This window comes from Dipodomys ordii, unplaced genomic scaffold (genome assembly GCF_000151885.1).
Source record: "Dipodomys ordii isolate 6190 unplaced genomic scaffold, Dord_2.0 Scaffold131, whole genome shotgun sequence".
Taxonomy (NCBI): domain Eukaryota; kingdom Metazoa; phylum Chordata; class Mammalia; order Rodentia; family Heteromyidae; genus Dipodomys; species Dipodomys ordii.
This window is the reverse complement of record NW_012267347.1, coordinates 638,775-652,036: the sequence shown is the minus strand read 5'-3', so window position 1 is coordinate 652,036 and position 13,262 is coordinate 638,775. Positions and strand designations below refer to the sequence as shown.

At 42.9% G+C, this 13,262-nt stretch overlaps 1 protein-coding gene and 3 non-coding genes across 5 annotated transcripts; 3 read left to right on the top strand and 1 right to left on the bottom strand.

Annotated features, from left to right (window-relative positions):
• Trnag-ucc lies at window positions 1–72 on the top strand. The gene has a single exon. It is a non-coding gene; the product is annotated as a tRNA-Gly (tRNA).
• Window positions 73–926: 854 nt separating this feature from the next.
• Trnad-guc lies at window positions 927–998 on the top strand. The gene has a single exon. It is a non-coding gene; the product is annotated as a tRNA-Asp (tRNA).
• A 3,297-nt stretch (window positions 999–4,295) lies between these two features.
• On the top strand, window positions 4,296–4,369 carry Trnan-guu. Its single transcript has one exon. It is a non-coding gene; the product is annotated as a tRNA-Asn (tRNA).
• A 2,557-nt stretch (window positions 4,370–6,926) lies between these two features.
• Fcgr3a (Fc fragment of IgG, low affinity IIIa, receptor (CD16a)) lies at window positions 6,927–12,658 on the bottom strand. 2 transcript variants are annotated; one of them, XM_013030533.1, is made up of 5 exons: window positions 12,571–12,658; window positions 11,628–11,648; window positions 11,034–11,291; window positions 9,953–10,207; window positions 6,927–7,460 (listed from the first exon to the last, which is right to left on the bottom strand). In XM_013030533.1, exons 1-5 carry the CDS (start codon window positions 12,629–12,631, stop codon window positions 7,276–7,278), a joined length of 780 nt encoding a protein of 259 aa, XP_012885987.1. In that variant the 5' UTR covers window positions 12,632–12,658; the 3' UTR covers window positions 6,927–7,275. The 2 variants fall into 2 exon arrangements, with proteins under 2 accessions (XP_012885987.1, XP_012885988.1); XM_013030534.1 differs by having other exon boundaries at window positions 11,034–11,288.
• Between the last annotated feature and the right edge of the window lie 604 nt (window positions 12,659–13,262).

Sequence of the window (13,262 nt, the reverse complement as noted above, 5' to 3'; positions counted from 1 at the left end):
GCGTTGGTGGTATAGTGGTGAGCATAGCTGCCTTCCAAGCAGTTGACCCGGGTTCGATTCCCGGCCAACGCACCACTTTTCTTAACGTTTGGATGGGCGATATAATTGCTGTGCACCTCTTTTTATTCCTGAACTAAACTAGAAACTGCACCTGCACCCTTGTGACATTCTTTCCCACTTTCGGTTTTGCCTCTGAACACCATTCGTTTCCCAGGCATGTTTTCATGGGATTAGATTCTTTCCCACTCTCCCCCTCTTCCTTATTAAACTTCTAACTGTTGAGGAACCTTTAGGAACTTCTGGATTCTGAGATATCTAGTTTGAACATCTGTCTCGGAAAAAGGCTTTGTGTCTTTATCTGCGAGGTTCATAGGACAACCATGACTGGCGCCTCTAACACTGCACTTTCTAATTTAATTTATGAGTGAATTGAAATAAGAACATTAAGTGAAATGATCAAATAAGTGAAAAGTATTAGATTGGATACTCAATTCAGTTATTGTAGAACATTTCAGTATGTCTGGAAAAACGTGGCTATGAGCCTTGTTCAACTGCAAATTTGTGAATTTTAGGTGTCAATTCAGTGTCCTATGAATTATGTTGTAAAAATAAAATACATATCATATTGTGAAGACATAAGAAAAAACATGGGGGCTAATTAACCATACCTTGATACTGATTACATATTGAAATATTTTAATATATTAGATGCATAAAATGTATTATTAAAATTAAAAAAATAAAAATTTATTGTTAAACTGGCCTCTAGAAAATTAAAACTTATTTGTGACCACATTATATTTCGATAGTAGTGTACAATACAATTATTCCAGCAATTTGCAGCTATTATTTCTCCAATTTAGAAATAACTTTCCTAGAGAAAAGTTACCTAGGTACCTACTTTGAGACAGCCTTTTCTGGGGTTGTCCTCGTTAGTATAGTGGTGAGTATCCCCGCCTGTCACGCGGGAGACCGGGGTTCGATTCCCCGACGGGGAGATTCTTCTCTTTTTGTCATTATTTCTTTGAAACTTAAAAAAAAAACTAATGAAGTATACAAGAGAACAATTGTGTGCATTACTTTAACTCTGGTTGCATATTTTAATTTATTAATATTATTATAAAGGTAATGTGCAGAGGATTACAGTTACATAAGTCAGGTAAAGAGTACATTTCTTTCTGGACAATGTTACCTCCTCCCCTCGCTCTCCCCCAACTCTCCTCCTCCCCCTCCCCCTGCCTGGTTTGGTTGTTTTATTTATTTATATTATTGTAAGGATATTGTACAGAGGGGTTACAGTCACATAAGCAAGGTAATGAGTCCATTTCCTATCTAGCATTGGTACTCCCTCCTTCGTTTTTTTCCCTATCATCCCTATCCTCCCTATCACCCCCAAAGTTGTAAAGTTCATTTTCAACAAACTGTCTTGTACATCTCATTGTTACAATGGGTTTCCTGTAACCTTATTTCAGCATTTTGTTATTTCCCTTCCCCTTCCTAAATTAGAAAAATGTATATACAAGATGCAGGACACTGGAATGTAATACAGTGACAACAGGGATTATACCATGGGGGAAGAGCACACAAAAGAAACAAAAAAAAATCACATAGTACATTATAAGTACATTAAAAAGAACAACAAGAAAAATAAAATCTCTTGTGTCCCTATCTTGGGATTCATTTCACTTAACTTCATCTTCTCTGGTCGTATGTACACAGCTTTTGACCTTTTCTGCTTGTCCTAGACATATACTAGTTATTACAAAAAAGGGAAATCATGGGACCTACGTTTCTTTGGGCCTGGCTTACTTCACTTAATATAATTTTTTCCAAGTCTTTCCATTTCCTAACAAATGGGGCAATGTCATTCTTTCTGATATATATATATATATATATATATATGTATATATATATATATAAAACTTTTTCCTGATCCATTCATCTACTGAGGGGCATCTGAGTTGGTTCCATATCTTACCTATGGTGAATAATGTTGCTATAAACATAGTTGTGCTGGTAGGTTTGGTATACCCTTGTTTGTGATCGTTGGGGTAAATGCCTAAAAGTGGGATTGCTGGGTCATAGGGGAGCTCTTCTGGTTGTTTCTTAATGGGAACGGTTGATTAATCCAGCAAGGAAGTTTCTACCGGATGCTCCACTGAATGTGCCTGAGGCTGGCTTACTGTCTTCGGTAACCAGAACCTCCTACTGCTCACAGGAGTACAGAAAAGGAGGACAAGGGTCTCATATCTAAAATATACTTGGAACTCAAAATATTAAGTCCCCAACAACAAATCCTCAAAGAAACAACTGCCCAATAAATAAGTGGGCTAAAGACTTAAAGAGAAACTTCTCTGAAGAGGAAAGAAGGATGGCCAATAGACACATGAAGAAATGCTCAACCTCCCTAGCCATAAAAGAAATGCAAATTAAAACAACATTGAGATACCATCTCACTCCAGTTAGAATGGCTAAAATCAAGAACTCTAAAAACAACAGATGCTGGAGGGGATGTGGACAGAAGGGAACCTTATTGCATTGTTGGTGGGTGTGTAAATTTGTTCAACCACTTTGGAAAGTAGCATGGAGGTTCCTCAAAAGACTCCACATAGAGCTCCCCTATGGCCCAGCAATTCCACTTTTGGGCATTTACCCAAATGTTTACAAACAAAACCACACTAAAGCTACCAGCACAACTATGTTTATTGCAGCACTATTTACTAAGAGATGGAACCAACCCAGATGCCCCTCAGTAGATGAATGGATCAAGAAAATGTGGTATATATACACAATGGAATTCTATGCCTCCATCAGAAAGAATGACATTGCCCCATTTGTTAGGAAATGGAAAGACTTGGAAAAAATTATATTGAGTGAAGTAAGCCAGGCCCAAAGAAACATAGGTCCCATGGTTTCCCTTATTTGCAATATCTAGTATATGTTTGAGTCAAGCAGAAAAGGTCAGATAAGGTGATGTTAGGGAAATGAATCCTAAGATATGTACTCAAATGTTTTTTTTTCTTTCATGCGATTGTTTCTAACACATTTATAAGATTATTTCTTTGTTGCTTTGTATGTCCCTCCCCCACAGTATAACCCTTGTTTTCACTGTATTTGATGTCAGTATAATTTGTGGAGGGGAAGGCGAAAAACAAATCGTTTAAATAGGGATACAGGTGGACCCATTGCAACAATGAGATGTACAAGTCCTTATGTCCAAGACCAACTTTACAACTTTGGTGGGGGCGGCAAGGAGGGGGTTGGGGAGGATGGGAAGGGATGGGAAGGGGAAACAAAGGAGGAGGCTACAATGCTTGATAAGAAATGTACTCATTATCTTGCCCATGTAATTGTAACCCCTCTGTACAGTATTTTCACAATAAAAAATTAAAAATTAAAAAAATTAAAGAAAAGAAGGAGGAGATTCTGTATGGAGGGTCCAGAAGGTGCTGGGGACTCAGGCAATATACAAAATGACTCATTAGGCCCAGCACTGATGAGGACCCCCTAGTCTGAAAATGATAGTGTGGGTAACATCTCTGTCTTTCAGTATTTGGGTCCAGATATGTGTGAACATCTTTAATTTACAGGCAATTAAAAAACCCCAAGTTCTGGAAGGCTGAACAAATGCAATTATACTATTCAGTATTCACTACCTGGAAAATGACCTATGTAACTCGTGGGCAGGGATGGGAGGAGGAAAGTGGGGGGAAAGCAAAGGAAGGGGTGACTTGTCCAAAAAAGAAATGAATTCGCTACTTGACTTTTGAAATGGTAACCTCTCTGTACAACACCTTAATAATAGCAGAAAAATTCTATTAAAAAATTAAAAAACCTCCATGTTCTGTCTGGGTACCTAAAATGCTAGCAGACCTTCAGCACAGCTCCAATTGCAGGCTCATTTTGTTATATGTAGAGCCCTTACTTAGATATCCCGTTTCGCGAGACATGATTGGCCACGCGATACACCACTGTAAGTCGGTATTCACGTTTGACCAACAAAGTAATTTATGGACCTGTGTTTGAGAGAAACTAACCAAACGCCGAACCCCCCAGAAACATCCATTTTGTTTTCCAAGGGCCCTCTCCCGTGGATTTCTGTTTCCTTTTCGCAGTTTCCAAGTCTTAGCTCGCGCAGGGTTGGGGAGATGCTTGCGGGCTCCGTGTCTTGCTGACGGGAAAGTTGAGAATTTCGCTGGTTTCCGCTTTAGTTTCCGCCATAGATTTTAGAGACGGCAAATATTATGAATTCATTCTTGAGTGAACTGACTTGTTAGCGAGCACAGCTGCCGCCTGTCTCTGTGGCGCAATCGGTTAGCGCGTTCGGCTGTTAACCGAAAGGTTGGTGGTTCGAGCCCACCCAGGGACGGGAGCTTGTATGTTTTGTGAACTTCAGACAGTTGATGATGGTAGTGCCGAGCTTGGCTAACAAGACCGCTAGAAGAACCCTTGTTGGTGGCCCAGCCCACCCAGGTTAGATGTTTTGCTCGCAGATGTGAAGCAGTTAGTCTGAGAAGCAGTTGGTCTGAGGGTTGCGTCTGGTTTAGCTGCTTAACCCCGGTAATTGCGTCATGAAGTTGACACCTTACAAGAATGTAAAAACCAAAGGAAGTTACAGTTCCCATATCGCAAAGCTGAAGTCCTACTTTTTCAACCAGCAACACAACATGCCTGTCTGGTCTGTATTTCCTGTCTTGTACAGATGGGGACCACTTTGTTTTTTTGTTTGGTCGTGGGGCCTGAACTCTGGGCCTGGGTGCTGTCCCTCAGCTCTTGAGCTCATGGCTAGCTCTCTACCACTTGAGCCACAGTGCCACTTCTGGCTTTTTCTGCTTATGTGGTGACCAGGAATTGAACCGAGGGCTTCATGTAAGTCAAGCAGTCTACCACTGAACCACCTTCCCAGACCATGGGGACCACTTTGAACCTGTGGTCCTGAGTCACTAACTTCCAGATCTTGGAGTCTGCCACCTACTTATCTTTAGACAAGATACCTGGAAACCTCTCAGCCGCTGATTCCCTGCCTCCCTGTTTCCTCTGGGGTTACTGCAACCACAATACCTACCAGCCCCGCCTAGAGGCTTTCCTGTAGCTCTTTCTTTCGGGGCCTCTACTGAGGTCCTTTTGAACAACAAACCTGATTGACTTAAATTTTCCTACAGGCTCTCAATATCTGATGCAATCTCCTTAAATTGGGCAGCAGTGCCTGTCACACGCTGGCCCCAGAACTCCCTTCCCCCTCACCGGCTGTTTTAGACAGAACCAAATTGAGCTTTTGACTCTTTGCCCCTGACCTTTGTCTTTTCTCTTTTTTCAGCAAACTCCTAACTCATCTTTCGTGACCACATCCCAAATAGCCTCTTTTCTGCTCCTCTTTCTTCATTCTCCTAAGATGAAAGTTTCTGCAATGAATGACTTTTTGAGTTGTTCATGGGATCTTCACAGCACCTACATTTAAGTTGGATACACTAAATGAATGGGGAGCCAAATGGCCAAGGTTTCCATATGTTCTTTTCTCATCTCCAAATCTCATCTAGTAGCCATACACTTCATTTGGATGGCCTTGATTCTATTAGCTTTTAATTCATACAGGCTGACTATAGTCAGGCCTCTGCCTCTGCCTAGCTGTGGATTCTCCTACCAGCCCTAGTGTACCAAATCTATCCCATGCCACCCACCATCCCCATCCCCTTCACTGACTCACTTGCTAGTGACTTGGAAAGCAAGCTCCATAGTTCACCTGGGTTTCGGTAAGAGGTTACTGTGAAGAGGAGCTTTTCATGAATACAAACCAATCTCAGAGTTTTGACAAAAGGAAGGGAAAAAAAGGCTTTGTCATTCATGTTTTATTGTCATGTCTTTTCCATCTTCTGAGGGTAGCATCCAAGATCTTATAAAATGCTTTACTGAAAGCAAGAAATGCTGTTAAAAATATCGAAAGCAGAAAAGAATGAAAGCTTTCTTTCAGAAAGCAACAATTACGTGTTCCAACCACAATATTCCATTGCTACTGACATGCTGAAGGGATTTCAGAGTTTCCTAATTCAATTCAGTACAGTTCAGAACATTCCCCCTCCCCCCAGCCAACTTTGGGTTAATGAATGAGATGAACAGGGTTCTGAGTTTGATACTGGGGCAGAAAAGCTGATTTTTATAGCTCCTGCTCCTGTGCTCTCTAATTTTGACTACTTTGATGAACAAAGCTGTCTTCCTCCCAAGGCCCCTTCCTTCCTGTGAACTTGTGGGTGACTTTTTCATGACATACTTTCTCAATTCAGATGCTGAGTTATCTCTGTGTATGCAGCACAATGCAGTTTATTTTGTGCTTTCTTTTAAACTCTTTCAGTCCTTCTTACGTTTATTTTCTACTCATAGCATTAAAAGAATTATCATTATGTATTCATAAACCATCCTACTTTTGCTAGAAACTCCCTTAGGGGAAAAACAACTCTTGTCAATGTTATGATGTGATTTCTGGCAATTGGGCCACAGTGCCTGCAATAAGAAGGAAGTTTTATCTCTGGGCCCAGATGGAAGTACCTCCCTTGATCTGTCATGCTTCCTCACTCCATCCTCAGCCATCACCTTCATCAGTTCTGCTGAATTGTCTAGATCCCCAGCAGTTCTCTCAGTCTGGAATTTGGGTCCCCTGAGGGAGTCAGCCCTCAGGCACAAAGAGGCAGAGTCTGCCTCAATCTTTAATCCATTCATTTTCTTATCCATTTATTTATGGACAGTTATTCTACTTTATTTTTTTTTTTTGTCACTTGTGGGGATTGAACTCTGGGCCTGGGCACTGCTCTTCAGCTCAAGGCAAGCACTCTACCACTTGAGCCACCGTGCCACTTCCAGTTTTCTAGTGGTTTATTGGAGATAAGAGTCTCACAGACTTTCCTTGCCTGAGCTGTCTTTGAACCTTTATCCTCAGATCTCAGCCTCCTGAGTAGGTAGGATTACAGGCGTGAGCCACCAGTGCCTGGCTAGTTATTCTACTTTTAAAGGGTCGACTTCCAGAGCCTGGGTTGTCGCTTTGCTGTGAGGAACTGGATGAGATTTCAACTTTTAGAGAGGTGTTACACACCAGGGATTCTTTGTGGGCCCTTGAAGGTTGTAGGCTTGTCCTTCTTATTGGAGACCAAGAGAGTTGGAGGAGGGCCCCTGAGCCTAGGCTCTGAGTTGTATTTCCCCTGCTGCTCCAGATGTCTGATGTAGATAACCAGAGAGAGGTTCACAGATTCTGTGGCCACTGCTCTCATTGCCCTGTGAGACAAGGGGTCATTTGTCCTGAGCATCTAGGCGACACTGAAATTTGTGTTTCCTCCTGTCTTCCATTGAGCTTTGAAGGTTTCTCTGCACAGAGAAATATAGTCCTGTGTCTACAGCAAACAAGACTCCCATTACCAGGCAGAAAGTGATTTGGGGCCACGGCAGGACTGGTGAGATGGTTGGAGATCCTGGACCTGGTAGAAGAAGGCAGAATTTGGAATGAACAGTGAGGTCACTGGTGGACAGGCTTCCTGACACCTGTTAGGAACCAGGTTCTAGGGTATTCCCCTGGTTGGGGAGCCTGGAGGAATATTTGCTGTGTCTCATTTCCTCTCAATCTCAGCTGCTCGAGCTGAGCCCAGCTCATCAGATTTTTAGCCTCAGCCTCTGCTTGTTGGTGGAGATGCAGCAGGGAGTATTCAGTAAGTTAGATTGTTGTTAGGGGTATGACAATTAAAAATTGTCAGACAGCAGGGTACTAGCAGCTTAAGCCTGTAATCCTAGCTTTTAAAGAGGCTGAGATCTGAGGATTATAGTTCAAAGCCAGCCCAAGCAATCAAATCTGAGACTTGTCTTCAATTAACCACCAAAAAGCCAGGAGTGGAGCTGTGGCTCAAGTGGTAGAGCCTCAGCCTTGAGTCAAAAAGCCAAGGAATGGCCGGGCACTGGTGTCTCATATCTGTAATCCTAGCTACTCAGGAGGCTGTGATATGTGGTTCAAAGCCAGTCCAGGCAGCAAAGCAGCCTAGGAGACTCTTATCTCCAAGTAAGTTGTGGCTCAAGTAGTAGAATGCTAGCCTTGAGCAAAATAGTTCAAGGACAGCATCCAAGCCTCGATTTCAAGCCCTTCCCCCTCACACCCTGCCCCATACATCAAAGTTAGGAGATGCTCTTCTCTTTAATTTTCCTTTTTGTCCTTCATGGGCATGGGGCTTGAACTCAGGGGCTGGGTACTGTCCCTGAGCTCTTTTGCTCAAGGCTAGTGCTCTACCACTTTGAGCCATATATCCACTTGCATTTTTCTGGTGGTTAATTGGAGATGAGTCTGATGGACTTTCCTGCCATGGATGACTTTAAACCTTGATCCTCAGCTCTCAACCCCCTGAGTAGCTAGGATTACAGGCATGAGCCAGCATGAGATAGTTTTCTCTTTAATAAGTTCACACAAATTGCAAATTTTAGTACCATCACTTTTACTTTAATATAATTTCAAACTGATTATTTATATTTTATCTCATTTACTTATCATTTTCTGTTTCCCTAAACATTTAAGCATACACTAGATTCGCTATATCCATAGTTTCTGTATCTCTGGATTCACCAACTTTTCAAAAAAACTTCAGTACTTCCAAAGAGAAAGCAAAGTATAATAAAATTAGCTTTTATCCAAATTATAGTATAGCTCTGTTAAAAAATTAAAAGGTATTTGGGTATAGCTCATAACCGTAATCCTAGCTAATCAAGAGACTGAGATCTGAGGATTGTAGTTCGAAGCCAGCCAGGGGCAGGAAAGTCCATGAGACTCTTATCTCCAACAAACTACTCAGAAAAAGCTGGAAGTGTACTGTGGCTCAAGTGGTACAATGCTAGCCTTGAGCACAAAAAGGCTCAGGGTCAGTGCCCAGGCCCTGAGTTCAAGCCCAAGGGCTGGAAAATAAAATAAAATAAAAAAGTAAAAGGTGTATTGCTGCCTTTAAATTTCAACAATTTACAATATTAAATAGCTTACAATTTAAATTTGGGCCCAGTTATAGGCAGAAGGCTTGTGAAATCACAGTCTGGGGACATTGTATTGGTACTGGGGCATGGGTGCTATCCTTTAACTTTTTTACTCAAGGCTGGTATTCTACCACTTAAGACACAAATTTACCCCAAGATTTGTGCTGGTTAATTGGAGATAAGAGTTTTTACCCAGGCTGGCTTTGAACTCTGATCCATAGATCTCAGCCTCCCGAGTGCTAGGATTACAGGCATGAGTCCTCAGTACCCAGCTTTCTTCATTTTACTAATGGTTACATATTCAGGTTTTGAAGTCTTTGATGTACTCTTATGACAATGATTGTTTTCTCTATTTATTGTATATTACTTAGTCCATAAAATGGAGTCATTACCATAGTAATGAACTTATATGGACATGAAAGTTCATTACTATGGTAAAACCAGGTGTGTATGTAAAGAATCTAGCACATTGTGAAAATGTCAGATTAGTAGCAGCTTGTCTTTGTTACAGAGAAGAAACTGAGGTCCAGAGAGATGGAGTGACTCACCCATAGTCACAGTTAAATCAACCAAGGAGACAGAACTTGATTCGGAGCCTTTTCTGAGAGGAACAGAGGGGCTCCTGCCAGTTTGGATCTTGACTGAGAATTGATGCTTATTTGGGAAATGAATGCAAGAAAAAGTGGGCCACCATGCCTGGGCACATGGCATTGCAGGTGTTTGGGGGTAAAGACAGCTGTATTTATGGGAGAGCAATGTGGCTTTTGCTGCTGCTCTCCTACTCTACTGAGTGAATGATACTCTAGGCTACTCTTTAGGTGGAGACTGGAACAGAACTGTAAATCTCCCAGCAACCAGAGATTTTCCGGGTCTCTACTAGTCACCAGGAGGGAACCCTATAGAAAGCTGCTGAGACTATCCTTCCATATAAATGGGCCATGACCACCTAGGGCTAGATAGCTCTCACCTTGAACCATGATGTTCACAGCCTCTGAAGACTTGTTTTTGGATCCGATAAGACCCCTGCAGAAGTAGGAGCCGCTGTGATTGCGTGTGGCTTTTGGAATGTAGAAGTCAGAATTCTGGTGAAAATATTTCATGCCTTTGCCATCCTGTAAGTATGTGACCTTTTGCACAGGTTTGTTTCTCCAACTGTGACATTTTAGCCAAATGGTCTCTCCTTCCTGGAACACCTCCTGAGTGGTCTGGAGTAACAGCCAGCCTGAAAGACACAGAGACACCTCAGGCCAAAAGACTAAGTTATCAGTGAAGAGCTCTTGGGAAGGCACTATTTACCACCTAGATCCTGGGATGCAATGGAGAGCCAGTGACACCAGAAGCCATCCTACAGAGCTCACTTTTGGAAAAAGCTGATTGGGTTCTTTAAGATGATTCAGGTTTCTGGTCACACTAAGATTGTGTGTGTGTGTGTGTGTGTGTGTGTGTGTGTGTGTGTGCGTGTGTGTGTGTGCACTGATATTGGGCCTTGAACTCAGGACCTAGGTCTAAACCTTATTTTTGCTCAAGTCAAGAGACTCTACCATTTGAGCCACAATTCCACTTCTGGCTTTTGCTAGTTTAACTGGAAATAAGAGTCTCATGGACTTTCCTGCCCAGGCTGGCTTTAAACAGCTATCCTAAGATCTCAGCTTCTGAAGTAGCTAGGAATACAGGCAAAAGAAACCAGCGCCCACTACAGTAAGACTTTTAGTCTAATGGAGCACACATGCCTGATCAAAATACAAAGTTAGGCCTTGGAGACTTGACTCAAGTGGTGGCCTTCTCAAGGTCCTCAGTTCAAATCCTAGTACTGCCAAAACAAAACACTAAAAGCTGTAAGGCATATTATTGAGCATTAGTGTTATACTCTGACTCTTAGAGGACACATTCATGTTGTATGTGTTCTCCATGAGAGGCAATTGCTGGATTTATTCAGGGCAGCAGTTCTGTATCTCATAGTATAGTACATGCCAAGTACATCAGCATTTTAGGCCTAGCATTTTAGGGCCTTTTATTGGTGATTTCCCTGCGCCCCATCACCTACTCACCAATGTGGACTTCTAGTTGTACTGGGTCACTGAGTGTGGAGAGGCTTGTTTGGCACTTGTACTCTCCACTGTCCTTAACTCTGGCAGATTCAATGAAGTAGCTGAAGGTCTGACTTGAGATGAGGCTTCCATTATGTAGCCACTGGGTAGCATTGTCCCCAGGAGGATAGGTGCCCTGGCACTTCAGAGTCACACTGTCTTCTTGGAGCACTCTAGCCCATGGAGGATCTAGGAGCACCACAGCCTTTGGGAGACCTGCTGAGGAGTCAAGAGAATGTGGGCAGAACACACGGATGAGCAGCACTATACTGGTATTTTCAGGGAGTTGAGCCCAGTGCTAATGCTGCATGGTGTGGGTGACATAGCCTGATTCTGTGACTCAGCCTTAGTTCATCTTAATTGGGAGGCACTTGGCTCCATTTTGGGCTTGTCCTACAGCTTGAGAAAAAGTGGTCAGAGAAGCTTAAGGTTGAATTGAGAACTGTTCCTGTCTATTCCACACCAACTGTTGCATGCAAAGCTGTTTCCCATGCAAAGGTAATTTCCCAACATCACTTGACAATCAATCAATCCAAGACTATGAAGCAAACTCACCAACTAGCACTCCAGCTGAAACTGAAAAAAAAAGAAAAAGAAAAAGTGTGGGTTAGATATTGAATATAGAATGATCTAAAACTTCTTTTCATCCCTGCCTTGGAAGCCCAATGTACCCCAGAATCAAGATATTTAGAGTGGATACCTTTCCTCTTCTTGCCTTCCAGATGTAGTATCTATGCCTCTTTCCCTACTGAATACCTGAATCCCTGTTTTCAACACAGTTCCCTTACTTCTTGTTCCCTGTTAAAAGTCACAAGGGTAAAGATTGAATTTCCCCCTGGCCTTTGCTGGATCAAACCTGTGATCCTAAGCTACTCAGGCTGGTGAGGTCTGAGGATTGAGGATATGAAGCCAGACTGGCCAAAAAGTTTGTGTGACTCTTGTCTCCAATTAACTAGCAAAAGGCTGGAGGTGGAGCTATAGCTCAAGTAACAGGACACCAACCTTTACCCAAAAAGCTAAGCAAAATGTGGAGGTCCTGAGTGCAAGCCTCCTTGTACTCTCTCTCTCTCTCTCCTCTCTCAGTATCACACACACACACACACACACACACACACACACACACACACACACAGATTAGATTGACTTTTCCTGAACTAAGCCACAGAAACAACCTTAATCCAAGACTTCCAGAAAGAGTAGAAATGAAAAGATTTAGACAGGAATCCTGGCATGTCAGACTAGAAGAGACAAAACCTTTGTGACCAACTAGTTCATAGTCTTCAATTTACATATAAGGAAACAGAGGCAGGGGTGTGAATTAACTGACTGCCCACCTTTCTTTTACCTCCCATTTAATCCCAAATCAGAACCACCATCTCTCTCCTCTACACTGGGACTAAATAGATGGGAAGGGTGATCCATCTTTGCCCTGCAAAGCTGTCTCTGATAAATTCAGAGCATCTGGAGTTTCTCCTTCAGCCAGGGGACCTGGACTTACCTAGAAGTAGCAGAACTGTTGGTGGCAGTAGCCGTCTCATACTGCTGCATGGCATGAACATTCACCACAGCGATCTGGAACCCTCAAGGGACCTGGCTGACTAGAAGAGAGGAAGTAAATGGCCTTTCCCCACCCACTCCCCACACAGTCCATCTTTCACACTAGGTTCCTTTTCCGGTAACTAGGAACTTCTCTCTCTCTCCCTCCCTCTCTCCCTCCCTCCCCCCCGGCCTTTCTCTCTGTGCTGGTCCCAGGGTTTAAATTTGGGGCTTGTGCACTGTCCTTGAATTTTTGGGCTCAAGGTTGGTGCTCTACCACTTGAGCCACAACACTACTTGTGGCTTTTTGGTGGTTAATTGGGAATAAGAGTCTCATGGAGCCGGGCTCAGGTGGTTCACCCCTGTAATCCTAGCTACTCAGGAGGCTGAGGTCTGAGGATCTCCGTTTAAAGCCAGCCGGAACAGGAAAGTCCGTGAGACTCTAATCTCCAATAAACCACTGTAGCTCAAGTGGTAGAGCACTCCCTTGAGCTGAAGAGAGCAAGGACAGTACCCAAACCCAGAGTTCAAGCCCCACGACTGACCAAAAAAAAAAAAAAGGGCTGGGAAGGTGGCTCAGTGGTAGAGCGCTTGCCTTGCATGCCTGAGGCCCTGGGTTCGATTCCTCAGTACCACATATGCAAAAAGAGAAAA